Source organism: Vipera berus, assembly GCF_964194415.1.
Source record: "Vipera berus genome assembly, chromosome: 6".
Classification (NCBI taxonomy): Eukaryota; Metazoa; Chordata; class Lepidosauria; order Squamata; family Viperidae; genus Vipera; species Vipera berus.
Genome location: NC_138208.1, coordinates 49,400,688 through 49,418,881, shown reverse-complemented (window position 1 = coordinate 49,418,881; position 18,194 = coordinate 49,400,688). Strand labels below are relative to the sequence as shown.

Here is an 18,194-nt window from a genome sequence, read left to right as displayed (position 1 = left end):
GCTAGTTAATATATTTTAATATGGTAATAATATTTAGTGCTGTCTCTTATCTTAGTGAGAGAAAAAGAATTTTGACTAAAGAACTTTAAGAAATTGCTTACAATGTTGTTTGCAAAACACCTTTTTAAAATTGACATATGAAGCATTAATTAGTCATACTAAACAGCAAGAGAAGTTGGAATCTGCCCCTGCCCCCAAAATGACCAGATTTATATGTAAAAAACAGACATGGTTTACATGTCTATTTATTATTTGTATAAATTTATTGCTTAATGGGCATTCTAGATAAATCAATCATAATTCATCAAACTGAAATTATAAAATCAATATGAAAACAATGTACTTACCATCTTCAAGTGTTCTTATAAAAATATCATCGTCTTCAGAAAGTGCACTTTCTCCAACAGTTGTGGAAGCTGTTACCCTCATTTTATAATCTGTGTACTTTTTTAAGTCTAACACAAAGAAGAACAAAATCTATAAATGAAATTTACTGTGCCTTCATTTGGGCACTTTTACACATTGTTTGTTTACTCTAAAAGATATTGGAGAAATTGCTTTCAAGATACTTCTTCTAGCAGGTTGCAAATATAAGGACTTTAGAACAAATATTAAATATTATATAAAAGTACTATATGGAGAAACATTTAGCATGTGATTGTGAACCATACAAATGCCTCTAAAATGCTTTCTTAATTTTATATTTTAGGCTTGATTTTAATTTTTAATGGTCCAAAATTTTTTAAAAAACCTCATATTGGCTAGTTCAGTATTTTGACATTTTCCTTTTTTGGTTTTTTATCTTTCATATGTGTAAATTAGGTTTAGTGATGAGTTAATTAAAATGGATTATTAAACTTAAATTAATTTAAACTTAAATTAAAATATTCTACTCATGCTATTATATATTTATTTATAAGTGGCTTATTTCTCCTGCAACTAAGTCGTACTTTGTTTATTTTGATGTTAGGAACTTTGTCCTATTTAATATTACAAACTAGTGATATTCAGGATGTTCAGTGGTAGGGATCAAACATAAACTAATGATACTGTGAGCATTTTTATTTATCAAAGATTTTTACCTAGATTTGTATTGTCAGTATAACAATGTGACTAGTCCAAATATACGGTAAGCTGAAGTACATTAAATATTTTCTAGTTGGTAATATTATATTGACACATGTACAAAATCTTTATTTTAGCTTACACTCCAAATGTTTTTTGTATTTACTGGATTTCTCAACACATTTTTAAAAAGTTGATTATTGTCTTTATTTTGAATGTGTAATATTTTTATTAGGTTTACATAGCTACTAATCTCATATAAGTGACTCTGGGCAGCTAACACAATAAAAAACCCAATATAATAACAAGATGTAATAAATAAAATATATTTAAAAGAATAAAAAAAGCATAATGACTAAAAAATGTCTGGTCCAGGAAAGGGCTCAATTGTTACCCAACAAAGATTTGGGCAAAAGCCCTCCTGGCCATGGCTATCACCTGCTCTTTGAATAAAAGCCATAAGGATCCACAAATTCTACTCTGGTTATGGCTGGGACAGTAGAATTACATCCAGAAAGATGGAAAGATTACCCAATTACCAAATCCAGGATCCACTCTCTCTTGCTCAGATTGAACTGAAGCCTGTTCTTCTCAATCCAAGGACCCATAGCCTTAAACAGAACCTCCTCAGTATACAATGGCCATACTTGGGCCAAGATATATAATTAAGTATCATCAGCACCTTGATGGTACCTCTATTGCCATTGAATTATCGCACCCAGAAGTTTCGTATACTGTAGATGTTAAAAAGAATGGAAAGAGTAATGAGCCCTGAGAAAACCCATAACCCACGGGACAGGCTTGGAGCTGTTATCCTCTCCTGCCATCAATACTGACTGGAACTACTTTTTGGAGGAATGAGGAGAATTATTTGCACCTATAGCTCCTTCTTTGTTGTATATTCTTATTTCATTGAAGTAAGATTCAGTGATGGGCAATTAAATCATATTACATATATCTGGAATTTATCTATTTGGCTCCATTTATCTAAATTTGGCTCTGTCAATATTGGAACTACCAGATGCTAAAGTGTGGCTTAACAAAAATTGTCAACTCTTAGCCTTTGAAGTGGCACTTCTTTTAGTCTGTAATCCTTATAATAATGTGGCATATACAAAGCATTCTATCATTTTCTTTTTCTTCTTTCTCCCTATACATGTTAGCTTGTTAATTTTTTTAATTTTCATACTTTTTTTGATTTGCATTCATGTTTTTTTTAATTTGTGAAGAGGAGCAATAATAATATAATGATAATAATGAATGTTCACTATGATTTTACTTGATTAAATTCTTTTTAGCCATGTATTACAGTTGTGGAATGTGGAAAAATATGCAAACAGAGAGAAAAAGAATATATATTTAAGGTAAAGTACAATCATGCCACAACTTGACATAAGCAACTTCTATAGAATTCTATTTTAACTGATATTTCTCAACATTCATTCACTCACTCTCACTTCTTCCCTTCTTCCCTTCTTCCTTCCCTCTCTCTCTCTCTCTCTCTCTCTCTCTCTCTCTCTCTCTCTCTCTCTCTTTATTTATATATATAAAAACCATCCCACCTGTAATCAATATGTGTTTTTCTGATGTAGTCAGTTGAAAAGCACTGTTGGTATCCACTTCCATGGCATAAACTGTGTAATGTGTAATTTTTCCATTGGGATTTAATGGTTTATCCCAAAAGAGCAAAATTGAAGATGAACTAATATTTTTATAATTTATATTTTCCACAGAACTTGGAACTACAAAAAGAATAATTCATTTAGAAATTTAGATTTAGAAAAACTGAAAGAAACTAAATAGTGCCAACATGATAATATTTCTGTTATAAAAAATTTACCTTGTTCACTTGTCTTAGAAATGAGAATAGCTGGTGGTCCTTCTCCAATGATGGTAAAAGCAGACACAGCAATTGCATATTTAGTGAAAGGCTGGAGTCCATTTACACGATATGACAGCTGCTCAACTGAAAGATTGATGGTATCAAATGTTTCATATTTTTAAAAAAGTAAAATCAGTCATACACATTTCTAATTTAGGACTAGTCCAAGAGAGATTATTTCTACAAAAATGGTATAAGATTGCAGTTTTTGCATGTTTACGTTAAATGGTCAGTATCAAAATAACTGCAAAATTGATCAGCATGATGATATTCATTGCACAGGAAAGAATAAAAAACAGGAATGTTGTTTCTATGCATGTTTAATGAAGAAGAAATTGTACTGGATTCAATGAATGTTATTCCAAAATAAACTTGCATATTTTTACAAAAATAGATTGCTTTCATTTCTGAAGCATGTTTGCATCATTGCAAAAAAGAAAGGTAATCTTAGATATTGGAAATGAAAAATACGTTTTTGAACAGTCAATGTAAAACAAAAATAATAGCTAAGAATCATGAAGATAACTTTCCAGCAATGATTTTATTTACCACTGACATTCAAAGTAATGAAAATAACACCAGAATCATCGTTCTGTTTCATTTAATGACTCCCTTTTAAAATTTCAGAACATTTTTAAATCTGTCAGCCAGGCTTCATTTAACGGATCATAAATATCCGCATTTAGTAACAAAAACGCTCCTTTGATAATGTTATGTAAGTGAATATACTAATGGCATCACTGTGTCAAAGGGTCACCTCCACCTGTTGGTTGCCCCATGTTGCTGAGCTGTAACTTTTTGACCTATTTACCTTCAGTGACATTTGGAAGCCTATTTGTCAAAAACTATTGGGGGGAAAAATTAAAGGTCTGCACGGGACATGGAGATATGTTAATCTCTTCCAATCACACCTGCTTTGGCAACTGTAATAACTGATTGTCTATGCAGCTTGTGCAATGAGTTTGGCATCTTCTTTCTCTGGGAGAGAGGTCAACTGGGTGACAAGGGGCTACTAAGCTCTGCTTGTGTGGTATTTCTCCATTTGCAGAATGTGACATCAGTAAATGCCCACTAACAAGATGACTGAACTCTTTGCTAAAGATAATTCACGTAATAGCCATGGTCCAAACAATGAAGTAGCTATAGAAAACAACTTTTTTTCCTACTTACCAGAATTTAAATATAGTTCCGCCTCCTCATTGAAAGTTAGATAATTATCAACAGGAACACTAGTGTATTTTACTGGAGAAAATTCATGTACTCTTGGGAGGATTTCAGCTGAACCTTCATATAAACTGGTCACTGTTTTTATTTTATTCAATGAAGAAGATAATGCATATTCTTTTATCATATCTGTATCCCCAGATTCAGTAAAATGCTAACGTAGAGAGAGAAGAAAGAAATAACTTTCCATTTTTTAACTTTAGCGATAGGAATGAAGACAAAGGGAAAATGTGAAAATATTAAATTTAGGTAAGCATGAATTGGGATTAAAGTACCTTAATTTTCTTTGTTAGAATTGTATCTTCAAGGATCTCCTCTGCTTCCTCATGTGAAACTTTAACTCGGTACTGAGTGATGATTCCATTTGATTGCTGTGGTTTTTTCCAAGCAATTCTGATAAAGGTCGCTGCTTCCTCTACTACATGCAAATCAAATACAGGTCCTGGAACTGAAATGTAATGTATATAGTAAAATTACCGAACAGCAAGCATTAGAAAATGTTTAATCTTAAAATTAATAGTATCTATAAAAGAAACATTTATCTGAAGCTACATAATTCTGATGGACACAGCAAATGTCTACAGTGTTGGCAACAGCACTATAGGAATTTACTATTGTCTTCTTCTAGCCTACAGTGCTGACATTCTCCAAGTTTAGCTTCCAAGCCTAACCAGGTGTTGCTAATCTACTAATGACTATTCCCATCATTCTTGGGTTTTAATCTATTTAAGGGGCTGATGAACTTCCAGTCTGTGGACCTCATCCATTCTCATCATTTTGCCCAAGGAATATTGAGTGAAATGCCACATCACCCTACAGCCATCTCCCAGTGAGAATTGCTCTTGACAGCACTTTAGCTATGCACCTGTAGGTATAATTTTGCAGTTGAGATATATCCTCTGGAGGTTGGATAGCAGAGACTGTCTTCATGATTACTTTCCATTTATTGTAAAAGAACTAGGAGTGGGGGGAAAGTGCATGGAAAGAACAGCCTAGAAACAATTAATACACATCTTGCTTTTGAAGTGAAAATTTTACACATTAATCTATCATATGAAAATTGAACTGATTTCAGTTAAAAGAATCTGTAAGGTAATCAAGCTTCTTTACTAAACAAACTTTTGTTGTAATCACTTACTGCCATCTAGTGGCCAAATGGTTGTGCTGTCCTAACCATTGGGACCGAATAAACGAGGACTGTTTAATTCATCTTTCAACAACAAAACAACAATAATAATCCTTAACAGATAACAACAACAACAACCTTAACAGCTCTAAGGTCCTTGGTTAGGACTTGAAATGTTAAGTTTTTACCAGTCCCAGACTGTGAATTGAAGATTAAATCTTATATAATAAATCTGAATATTCTGACTTTGCAAAAAAAACCAACAACTTTCTCAGAACTGCCTATATACTCAGATATTACTTTAACAGCTCTTAGATCCTTGTTTAGGATTGAACTGTTAACTTTTTATCAGTACCAGACAACAACAACAACAACAACAACAATCCAGTCTGACTTTTAAATATTATCAGAGAACCTGCTAAATTTTACATACAATTTCAACTGCTAAGGAATGCCAAGGAACTAATGGAAGACTCATTCTTATTTATACCATTATCATTTATTTCATTGTTCTCGGAAGCAAGCAAATGATCCAATGTTACTCAACATTTAGAGCTGCAGATAAATTCACACCCACATCTTCCATGGGCTGCATTTGCCCAGATTATCTGTCCATATTAAAATATGAATAGGTAAAAGGTAAAGGTAAAGGTTCCCCCGCACATGCGTGCTAGTCGTTTCCAACTCTAGGGGCCAGTGCTCATCTCCGTTTCAAAGCCGAAGAGCCAGCACTTGTCTGAGGACGTCTCCGTGGTCATGTGGCCAGCATGACTAGATGCCAAAGGGGCAAGGAACGCTGTTACCTTCCCACCGTAGTGGTCCCTATTTTTCTACTTGCATTTTTACGTGCTTTCGGACTGCTAGGTTGGCAGAAGCTGGGACGAGTAACAGGCACTCACTCTGTTACGCGACACTCGGGATTCGACCCGCCAAACTGCCGACCTTCTGATCGACAAGCTCAGCGTCCTAACCCACTGAGCCACTGCGTCCCTTTTAAAATATGAATACAATGTATTAAAATTATATATTTCTATGACATATACAACTTACCTCCTGCAGGTGTGAAAATTGTTATATTTGACTTTGGGCCCACTCCAGCACTTGTTTCAGCAGCAACAAACACATCATATAATGTAAACGGTATTAGATTATTAAATGTAAATTTGAGGTCTTTTGTGCTGTTATCCAAAATGCGAACTGAAATAATCATTTAAAAATACCAAAAACAGATAGTTAAGCTCTTTGAAATTATTTTAAAAGAATTTTTATCCTGATTATGTTAAAGAAAACTGAAACAGGCAAGTATTATAAACTGATCAGGTATGTCAGCTTCATGTGAATGAATATTTTTATGACACTTGGTAAAAAGATGAAAGACAAAAGATGTATCCTATTAGTTTAATCCAAGGTTTGGAAAATGCCTATACTTCCAGGTATTTAATACTCAATTAAATGTTACTCCATAATTAATTATGTCAATACTCTGCATATAATTTAACTGACAATACTATGTTGGCTTGCAGGATAATTACTAGATTAAAGATCTGACCATGTGCTGACTAGAGCAAGCAGGTTTAGGGTAAATCTGGGTTTTACCTGCAATTTTGGTATACTGGCAAAATGGAACAATATTACCCTTTCAGTTAACAGGGCATAGTGCATGTATGCTTAATGTATGATTAAAATAGTAACCTAATCTATAGTTTCTTTACCTTACTAAAAATGTTAAATGAGCACATTGATTGATCAAAGTCACAATGGGTAGCATATACCAATACATAGGACTCATCTGGTGATTATCATTGCCTGGAAGATTAACACAATAAGTCCTTCATGGGATGGGACTGGGCTGTTTGAGGGATTGCCTTTCCCCACCTACATCAGCCCAGTCCTTTTGATATTCCAAAAGGCCCTTAAGAGCTGGTTATGTGACTAGGCCTGAGGATTGCATGGAACCAGGGATTTTTATTTTTTTAATAAATATTTTATTCATTTTCTATTACAAATCATAAGCGTTTAGTAATCAACGTGATGTCCAGGGACATTTGTTACTCAATGTTGCATCTTAACTTCTTCAATATAAATCTGTTCAACACTACACAATAGTGTTTTTTCCCCCTGGTCCTCTCTTCTTCCCATAGTGTTTTCATTTTCTCAACATTGAACACATACAGTTCTTACTACTATTAATGCATACAAAATTAGGTAAACACATCCTCTTCATATTTTTCTACTGTTATACAAATAACAGTATCAGTTTATAACCTCTTTTCTAACCATATTTAAATTGTATTTGCAATTAAAGTCTCCTTATTAAATCAATGTCTGTTTTTGAGCTCTTATTTAAGTATAATTTCCCATCAGTATTCAAAATATCTTTGTCAGTTATGATTTTCTCAAAATGAGTTACATTTGTGTAGCCGGAAATTTCATTTATACAAGCCATCCTAGTGTTTTTATAATTCCCATATCAAAAAGGGTACTATTCTAATTATAAATCATATCTTTCTTATTATAAAAATCTATTTATATCTATGTGCTATCTATTCTTTTTACCATATTAAAACCATATTGGATCAAATAATACCCTGTCTGGTATGTCAGAACTTCTGTATTTTGAGTCTAACTCTAGCTTTCTTCCTTTGCCAGTTGGCTTTCCAGCCAAAGTAATTAAATCGCCCAAAAAATTCTTCTTGTTTGTGAATATTGCATGGAATGGGAAGAACAATTTAAGTACCGTATTTTCCGGTGTATAAGATGACTTTTTAACCCATGAAAATCTTCTCAAAAGTTGGGGGTCATCTTATACGCCCAGTCGTCTTATACGCCGGAAAATACGGTAAGGTATTTTTGAGGGGAAATTCTGCCCAGTTGTATTCATTAAGCAACTCCCACTTTCTTTCTTCCTCAGCTTCTCTTTTCATTTTTTTCTCTCCCAATTTCTAGCATTTCCCCTAACAGCTTTATAATCTGTTTTTAAAAATCTTCCTTATCCTCAGGTATATTTTGAAAACTTAAAGAATAGGGTGCCTTTTCCATTTCCATTGTTGTAGCTAAGTCTTGCAGATTTTTTTATTAGTTTTTGTTGATCTTTTTTAATACAATTCAACAGTGCTTATTCAACAAACGTGTTGTCTGAGTTTATCATTCACTAATACAAATTAAATTCCTAATCCCTAATTTGTTTCTCCAACCATTGTATAGCTCTAATAGTTAGTTTTATGAACCAATTAATGACTAAACACAGTAGATCATGAAACATGTGAATAAAATAATAGAAAATCAAATTAACTGATTTACCAGTTTGTCCATATAATTCCACTTTGTAAGTAAACTTTCCAGTAACAATGTTTGGTGGCTCCCATGAAATTGAGAAAGATTTTCCTGTAACATTTCCCATGACAAGATTTTGAGGAGGATCTTCTGGAACTAAATTTTAAAAAAACATATAGGAATACTTATTTCATAAAATCTGAATTGTATCCTCCAAGTTTCATTTCATTACTGCAATTATTTTTAAAATTCATCCTGATAATAAAACTACCAGAAAATCAATGCAGTGGCCAATCCTCATCAAGAGATATAGTACTCAGTGGAACTCAAATTAAAATGAGCATTCATAATATGCCAACATATAAAATGGCAGTTTTTTGTGCACCTAGTTAAGGAATTGATATAAAGAAAACAATTTCTGAGCTTTTATGGGTATGAAAAAAGACTTGGTTTTTTGACAAAATACTTTACTGTGGCAGTAAGATGAAAAAGGCAATGGGCTGGATCAATCATTCTACTTCCAGATGCCCAGATGCCCATTCTTGGATTTCCATTCCCTAACCTTCCCCCAATTCCCTAAATATGGATTTGGACAGGCCTAAAGAGGTTCCAGGGAAAGCAGCAATGGAAAACTAAGCCCATTGCAAGTAGTATGGACATGCCGTGGTATGCACAGGTTGCCAGTTTGTCTCTAGGTGCCCATCAAGGTTTGGGTTGTGACCTACAAAGCCTTGTATGGCATAGGATCTGCTTATTTGAGGAGCTGCTTCTTTCCCAGTGTATCTGCCCAGTCAATTTGATTTTACAGAACTGAGACACTCCAGGTTCCTTTGATTAAGCATTGTCATCTATTGGGACACTGGAACAACAACAACAACAATAATAATAATAATAGTAACTCTCACAGTTACTACTATTGAGCAAGGTACCACCTATACTGTACCTGTGCATTTGGTTTTTCTTGTCTAAATGTAGAAGTTTACTTTTTTCACCACTGAATTTCATTTTGTTAGATAGCGTCCAATGTTCAAGTCTGTCAAGATCCTTCTGTATCTTAAGCCTATCTCCTGGAAGCACAGCTTCTCTATAGTACTGTTTGATTCTGGGATCCAGATGCTGTTATTGATAAGAATCATGGAGACCTGATTCTTCACCCAGGCTTTTAGCAAAGGAGATTGAGATCCCTTGTTTCATTCTATGTGTTGCACAGTCTTTTATATCTTATTGTAATTTGTTTGTTGTGAGCTGCCTACTGATGCTAGGAGTTGGACGGCATACAAATTAAATTATTTTTCTCTTGGAGAAAAATTTATAGATGTGGTCACTAAGTTTCAAAAATGACTTGATAGCACATCGTGACTTTTTTAAAAAACTCAATTTAATATAATCAAATATGTTTAATAATAAGGCAGAGGTTATTTTACTTTATTCTAAATAAAAAACTTTTGTAGGTTTGTCCATAATTTGTATGTGCATCCCTGTTTCATTCTTAATATTAGTATTTTCTCTCAAATACATCAAGTCAAAGTTTAGGCACTCTGTTGAAATAAGGCAGATACAATTACACTATCTTCCTATTTTTTAATGGCCAATAAACATTTAAGTATAAAATACATTATTAGAAGCCTCAAAAACAACTGAAAGCCAAACTTTAGACATCACTTTCTAAAAATAATCTTGGTTATGCATTTAAACTGCCATGAATATTTGCTTCGACTTTTAACTTTGTTAGTGATATCGCTAACCTATTGCTATTTCTACACAGCTGACAAAATGCTTCAGCTGCTCGAACTGTAATGAAGATTAGGTCAAACATGACATTATTTAAAGGCACTGGTGGTCATAAAAAGAACAAATATTTTGTATTATACTAGCTGCCAAAATGAGAACAGCTGCTAATGGATAGAAATAAATCTTATCCATGCAAAGCCTGATCTCTGCTTTCTAAAGATTATTTATCATTCTTTATCAATCTTGCCAAATATAAGGGCATCAAGTACATTGTTATAAAAACAGTTATCCTTGGAATAGGATAATTAAGTCTAGGAGTTCTATCAAGAAATACATCTTACCCAAGAAACATTATCAACTAATTTGCAAGACCAGTGCTATCTTTAGTGAAGTAGCTGGTTCAAACAGCATATTTTGGATATAAAAATTGTAAGTGCTCACTTATTTAACATATAGTTGCTTTGTTTTTTACTGTGATTTGGTTACTAAGCATTTTGACTTGAATAGATGAAAGGTAAAATTGGTTACTTAGTTGTAAAAATATCCTAACTTGTCTCAAATTTACAAAAGATTTCATTATTATTTTTCTTCAGTTATGGGGGGCGGGAAACAGAAGAGCCTAATGCTGGAAAAGATTGAGGGCAAGAGAAGAATGGGATGACAGAGAATGAGGTGGCTGGATGGAGTCACTGAAGCAGTAGGCATGAGCTTAAATGGACTCCAGAAGATGGTAGAGGAAAAGAAGGCCTGGAAGAACATTGTCCATAGAGTCACAATGGGTCAGACACGACTTTGCAACTAACAACAACAACAAAGCTCTATTTCCTTAAACTAGAGTAAAATGTGTGCTTTAGTAGCATTGTAAAGTATATACTTCCATCGGTTTTAAGGAAATGGATCTTTCTGAAACAGGGCAATATGAACTGAAAAGACAATGGAGATTAGGGAAATGTAGCACAGTTTAAATCCTAATCAGATTGGATCTGAAATTGGATCTAAAATTAAGACAGAATACACAGACTACTATTCTCATTACAAATTACCTTTCCCTTACTGTTTGCTTGTTGAAATCAAAGTGTAATAAGCAGCATGGAAAAGTAGTCTGCTATAATTCTCTTCATTATACTTTAATTGATTAGTTTACTGTTTTTGACATTGATAATTTCAAATACTAATTTGTACTTCATATGTCCCCCGCCCTTTCATGTATGGGCTTGAGAAATTGCCTGTAAAGACTCAAGGGGAGATAAGAAATCTAGTCATTGGTCTATAGCAGGGGTGTCAAAGTTGCCACGTCATGTGACGTGTCATGACGTATTGTGACTTTTTCCCCATTGCCGGAGCTGGGGTGGGGGCTGTTTTGGCATGATGCATCCGGCCAACGGGCCGGCAGTTTGACACCCCTGGTCTACAAGATAATGTATATCATGCAGATTTGCAAACTTCAATATAATTAATTTTTTATTGCAAAAAAGATTTTTTTGTTTCAATGTGCTTCAGATGATTCACACATGTCTTAAATGATTAATTAAAATGCAAATACCTACACTGAGCCAACGACAATTTTCATTCAGATTTCTCACTGACACCCATATCTCCATTCCTTATACAAGGATGAAAAGCAACATACCCACTTAATCTGACCCAATGCCTTGGACAAGATAAATTATCCTAGGATACATTCTGAAAGGGATTTATTCAAGCTTTGCCAATTGCAAATGCTTTCCATATTGATTTCCATTCTTAACTTTGTTACCTGAAGAATATGTACCTGATTCTGGTGTCCTGACGATTGCACTGTCAATATAACCTGCTTCAGTGGTTACTGCTGAAACTTCAAAAAGATAAGTTGTATATGGCCTAAGATTAGTCACGACAAAACTGACAGGTTCATTCCAGACTGAACTCATTGCCTTGGGAGCAACTGTACTTGAAATAAACATAGTGGTTTTACTAGACGTAGTTGAAGGAGTGGTAGTACTCCATAAAAATGATTCACTGTTATCCTGTAAAGACAAACATTGAAATAAAAACAATTATTTTTGTGGATGTTTTTATTGTTTTGATATTTTAATTGTTTTAAAATTTTAGAATTGTAAGCATTTGTAAATTACTTTTCAGATTATTATTTTATTCCAATGACACATAGGAGTAAAAACTGTTTTCGTGTTTTTAGTATGCCAACACTGAAAACTTTTTTTAATGGACGTGGTGGCTCAGTGGGTTAGGACGCTGAGCTTGTCGATCAGAAGGTCGGCAGTTTGGCGGGTCGAATCCCGAGTGCTGCGTAACAGAGTGAGCACCTGTTACTCGTCCCAGCTTCTGCCAACCTAGCAGTTCGAAAGCATGTAAAAATGCAAGTAGAAAAATAGGGACCACTACGGTGGGAAGGTAACAGCGTTCCATGCGCCTTTGGCATCTAGTCATGCCGGCCACATGACCACAGAGATGTCTTCAGACAAACACTGGCTCTTCGGCTTTGAAACGGAGATGAGCACCGGCCCCTAGAGTCGGAAACGACTAGCACGCATGTGCGGGGGAACCTTTACCTTTACCTTTATATATGTTGTAAAGGAGAGAAAAAAGAAAATGCACTACACACTGATGCAGATGGATAAAAATACAAAAGTTGTAAGATAAACTTAACTTGATAATCAATGAAGGAGAATATTTGTAGCTCAGGGTTGAAATGAGGGGTCCTTGGTGCTCTCTGAGCTTGCTTGTTTTCTTGCACATGTTTCATTACCCAAACTAGGTAACATCATCAGTGCTAGTAAGGAGTGCTGTTTGCTGTCAGTGTATATTCTGTTGTCTTGCCTGTCTGGCTGGGTGGGGGAAATCTTAGAGATTCTTTGGTTGGGCGGTTTACTAATGGCTCTAATCACTCACACTATGCCCTTATGCTGCTATCACTCTAACTGATTTTTTTACTGTGAATTTTGAACTGAAATGTGGACAGTCCTGAAGAATCAACTTTTATTTTTATCTATAACCGGCATGTTTTACATACTCACATTGCATTCTGGTAATCTGCCAGACAAAAGGTCTTCCACTTTAACAGAGACATCCTTCACTATTATTCCACTTCTTGCGTGCTTTACACTAATTTTGAAACTAGTTATTTTCCCATTTGGCTGTTGTGGCAAGAACCAAATCAGATTTACAGCTGAGTGGTTGAAAGCTTCAACTGTGAGATTTACCACTTTACCAGGTGCTTGGGAAGGGAGCAGCAAAATAAAAAAAGAAAAAAAAGAAAGAATGTATTTGACTCATTTTAAATAGACTCCATTATAAACAGTATTCTGTTTCTACCACTGCATTACATGAAGACATCCCAGAGCAAAGTGAGCTCATATACTGTTGTAACTCTAGGATGCCAAACATAAATGACGGATTTCCCTACTCCTTACTCCCTGGAAAGGATTTTTAGATTCTGCAAAAAATTTATCTACAGCAATCTATGTAATATATAATTATTATATATTTTAGAGGTAGAATAGAAACAATATTTAGGGAATTATTGGATATATATAACTATTTGAATGTAAACAATGATGTTTGTGTTTTTTTAATTAGCTGTTAAACTGTCAAATTTTATGCAAATTCTTCAGGCATATTTGTTGAAAGTTTGTCATTTCAGTGAATTCGTCATACTTAAATGTTAACAAATAACAAAATCTAAGTTTACAGAATAAGCTTAAATCTGAAGATAAATTTAGCATTGTATTATTAAATTGTATTAAGTTTTCAACAGTGTCTAAATTAAAAGGGTTGACCTGTAAATGTATTTGACTGAATTTATGTAATACTACAAGTTTCTATCCACATGTAGTACACATAATAAACTTAACATTTAATTTAAAAACAAAAATAATGTTCTCATAATAACATGCGATTCAGCACAATTTGGCTGATCCAAGCATATCTCACTTTTCTGACAAGATGATTAAGAGATGTTATAAACCAAGTTACCACTTTCTGCAGTTTGAAAGAGAAATGGCTCACTAAATATTCCAATGCCAGCACTATTTTCAGCAGCAACCTGCAAGAGGACAAAATCAGTGAGAACTAAGATTGTATTTTAAGTGAAACAACAATATTCATGCAACTACCAAGTTTATGTATGCTTCTGTGGTGAAAAAGTACCCAATAAAAACAGAAGATGGAAATCATCTGCATGTTGTCAATACATTCTTTACTAAGTGCTATGCATGGTATGAATGATTCCTTTTTTTTCTCAATGAAATTAAAATGAGCTTGATAAAGGTACCACTGGATCCATACATTGCCATTATGAGAACTGCTTGATTTGAGATATTGCTTGAACATATTATGACATATTCAACAGTTATGGCATATTCAACAAACTGGAATATTAAACATAACTGATTTAGTACATTTTATATAGAGAGACTTTTAATGCATAATTGCAATATTGTTGTTGTTGTTGTTAGCTGCAAAGTCGTGTCCGACCCATCGCGACCCTATGGACAACGTTCCTCCAGGCCTTCCTGTCCTCTACCATCTTCTGGAGTCCATTTAAGCTCACGCCTATTGCTTCAGTGACTCCATCCAGCCACCTCATTCTTTGTCATCCCATTCTTCTATTGCAATATTAATATACTGAAATATCACCCAAACTATTCTGAAATTGTCCTGATAATGAGATCCTTCTCAAATTAATCTTTATCTTGAACAACTTATCTGACTTTTGCAATTTGACATCTTGCCATCAATTGCGTTAGACTGGAACTTTCAGGAAAGCTATTACTCCTGTCTGTTTAAATTTTTGCAATATGTAATGCATTGTTTTATGAGGTTCACATCAAAAATGAACGTGTGATTTTCCTCAAAAGTATGAGAAATATATTATTCTTATCAAATAGAACAAAAATGTATTGGGACAAAAACAGGGAAGGGAAGGGAAGGGACAGCTTATTAAAATGCATAAGAATACTACCAGCTCTGGAAATTAATATACTTTCTCACTGTAGTAAATAACTAAATGCAAAGACTTCCACTAGAGAGCATAACTGAAGTGAAACTGAAGTGAAATTATGTGCTTATAGTCAGATTTACATTAATTATATTTTCAGTGGGTAGCATATATACATATATTTAGAAATGCTTACAAATTTCAAAAAGCAAAATACTGCATTTTTAATTACATTTTATAAATAATAAAAAAATAACTTTACCTGAATTTCATAAGTTGTTCCAGGGTTAAGGTTGGTTAGTAGAACTTCCAAACTATCTGGTTTTGTTGTAACCTGGGTGTAAATATTTTGCATCCAAGGACAAACCTCTTTATATTTAACTATGTAGGATATAATTCTCCCATTTGGGAAATGTGGTGTATTCCATGAAAGGAGAATTCCTGCAGATCCAACTTTTTCCCCAGCAAGGAAAACAGGAGGTCCTGGATCTGTATAATTTACATATTTTTACATTAAACTTTTTCTTTACCTACTGCAGAATAAGGAGAGGGTTTGCCAGTTTTTAAGCATCAAACAGCAGCAAATATGAAGTTGGTTTTTTTTTAACTTCATGAAAGATAATAAAGTGCCTTTTGGAACATCAAGTAAATTCTTTCTCTAAGAATTTTAATGGAATGCTGTAATATTCATAAACAAATAGCTTCTGGTGCCAATTTACTTTTTAAAGCTCAGTATTAAGGCATCTGTGAGTTTGCCAAGACATTTTTGAATACTCATATTTTGGCAAGTGTGTCTTAAATCAAGATATTTTTCAAAGGGTAATTTTTTTCTTCAAATATGCAATTCTTTAAAATAAATACTTTCCCAATTACTTTAGAGCAAGCACTGTGAACAATTTCAGTTTGCAAAACAGAAAATTACATACATATTTTTGAAACATTTTGATAAAACACTCAAATGCAATTTTGCCATAAACTCACTAGTTACATTAGTTGTTACTGTTCTGCTGACAGGTAAACTATACACTGAAGAGGAAACCGAAGAAACAGTCACATTATATATTGTCCCAGGAGTGGTATTTGAAATTTCAGCCTAGAATGTGAAATTAAGATTTAGAACTGTATCTCTCAATCTCTCAAATAAAGCACTGAAAAATTCAATAATACATTTACGTCACTACTATTCATAACATTTTTAAAAATGTTTAAAAAAACATACATTACTCTTAGGTATAAGCTCCCTCTTGAAAAATGTTTAAAAAGCAGTAAGTTAATAGTTCATTTCAGTGGCCCTGTTTATTTGTAGGTTTCTGCACAGTTTTAAGTAACATAACTAGACTGTTCCTATCAACTGAGATATTCTGAGATAAACTAAGAAAATATACTAAGCTACCATAGTCACTGAAATATAATCTACATCAATCAACACTCAGTATTCATATAAAATACCTGTGCCTTTGCAGCTCCAATAAAAAACGGAAGCACGATAACATGAAAAATCATGGTTTGTATGTGTGTGTTTGTGTGTGTGTGAGTGTGTATGTGTACAAATATCCAAATACTGCAATCAAATAGTGCTCTTAAAACTTTGTGATGGCTTATGAGAGAAATGTTGCCTGCATTAATGATTTATGTCTAGATCTCCCGAGCAAGTACACAATTAATGAACTTGTATTACTCAATAGCTCAGCCCTACCTTTGTTAAAATATTCATGAACACTTAAATGACTGGCTAGAGGTCTGAGGTAGACTTTGCAAAAGTATCATCACTGTTGTTAAGGCAACAAAGAATAGATGTTGAAATCTGCTCTTATAAATTTGGTACATGTATTTTTGCATTCCCAACCCAGCTTAAAAGGCACAAGATAGAATGTCACTCTATGCCAATTGTCCTGTTTGCACAGCTTATAAACAAATTCGAACTACAGTACTGTAAACAAAAGCCCTCATCTACCTGATACTCTCCACTTCCCATATCTTGGAGAGAAACAAAGCCATGAGGAGGTGCAAGCTGCACATGAAACTGTTCTACATATCCATTTGGCAGCCTCCAGTGCAAAGAAAAGGAATGTGAGGACACATTGAAAACTCTCAGTTTCTGTGGCTTTTCAGGCTCTAAAAGAAAAATTATTTATACATTACTCTTTCCATTAAGAAAGATTATTACCAAAACATTACGTTCTAAATAAATTAGCTCCAGTACATAGACCTTTGCATGTATCATGTATCTGAACATAAGCTATATACTATTAAGATGTTTTAATCCCACCCCAACCTTTTTTTATGTTTGTCTTTAAGTTAGTCTTGACTCTAGTCTTGTTTGGACAAATCCCTCAAGTTACGGGAAAGTGGTCATCAAGAAGTCACCCAGCTGGGATTCTGCCCGAGGTGGGACTAGAACTGTGATGCCAAATCTTTTGGTTTCTGTGTGTCAAAAATTCAGAAAACACCTAACCTGACTCTCATGGCATATTATCTCTATAAGAATATGAATAGGAATGCTCTTGGATGACCCACTCATAGACCCTCTGAAAGTTGCATAAGAGAGCCAAGCTCTTGCATGGTCTGTGGAGCCTCTGAAAATCATGCAAGAACAGATTCCATTTGTTATGTATGGGATAGAAGCAGCAGCTCTGCAGGTACCACCAGGTGGCGCTGTGCTGTGGCCGGATTGGCTGAAGGGTTTTTGGCAGGAGATACGGATGGATGGATTGGCCAGAGTGATACCTGGCTAGGTATATAAAGGGTCCAGGTAACCCCCTTTGTTCAGTACACGCCTACCACTAATAAAGAGCTGACATGCGGTACTCATCTGTTCATTCATTGCCATGTGGTCCACAACCCACTACACAATACCATTCTTTTGTGATTTTCAGAGGCTCTAGAGGCAGAGTGAGAGCACAGCCTTCTCATGTGACTTCCAGAGGCTCCAGAGGCTGTATAAGAGCACACCACAT

At 34.3% G+C, this 18,194-nt stretch overlaps 1 protein-coding gene across 1 annotated transcript in view; it reads right to left on the bottom strand.

Moving 5' to 3' along the window:
- PTPRQ (protein tyrosine phosphatase receptor type Q) overlaps positions 1 to 18,194 on the bottom strand; it is a gene marked incomplete at both ends in the record, with an annotated part of 121,039 nt that overhangs the window by 78,699 nt on the left and 24,146 nt on the right. Inside the window, 13 exons of the mRNA XM_081330626.1 lie at positions 348 to 455; positions 2,628 to 2,807; positions 2,906 to 3,031; positions 4,118 to 4,325; positions 4,447 to 4,619; positions 6,348 to 6,494; positions 8,598 to 8,726; positions 12,073 to 12,307; positions 13,316 to 13,515; positions 14,274 to 14,343; positions 15,500 to 15,726; positions 16,219 to 16,330; positions 17,192 to 17,352. Coding sequence (XP_081186752.1) covers positions 348 to 455; positions 2,628 to 2,807; positions 2,906 to 3,031; positions 4,118 to 4,325; positions 4,447 to 4,619; positions 6,348 to 6,494; positions 8,598 to 8,726; positions 12,073 to 12,307; positions 13,316 to 13,515; positions 14,274 to 14,343; positions 15,500 to 15,726; positions 16,219 to 16,330; positions 17,192 to 17,352 — 2,076 coding nt within the window. The remainder of the gene's footprint in view (positions 1 to 347; positions 456 to 2,627; positions 2,808 to 2,905; positions 3,032 to 4,117; positions 4,326 to 4,446; positions 4,620 to 6,347; positions 6,495 to 8,597; positions 8,727 to 12,072; positions 12,308 to 13,315; positions 13,516 to 14,273; positions 14,344 to 15,499; positions 15,727 to 16,218; positions 16,331 to 17,191; positions 17,353 to 18,194) is intronic.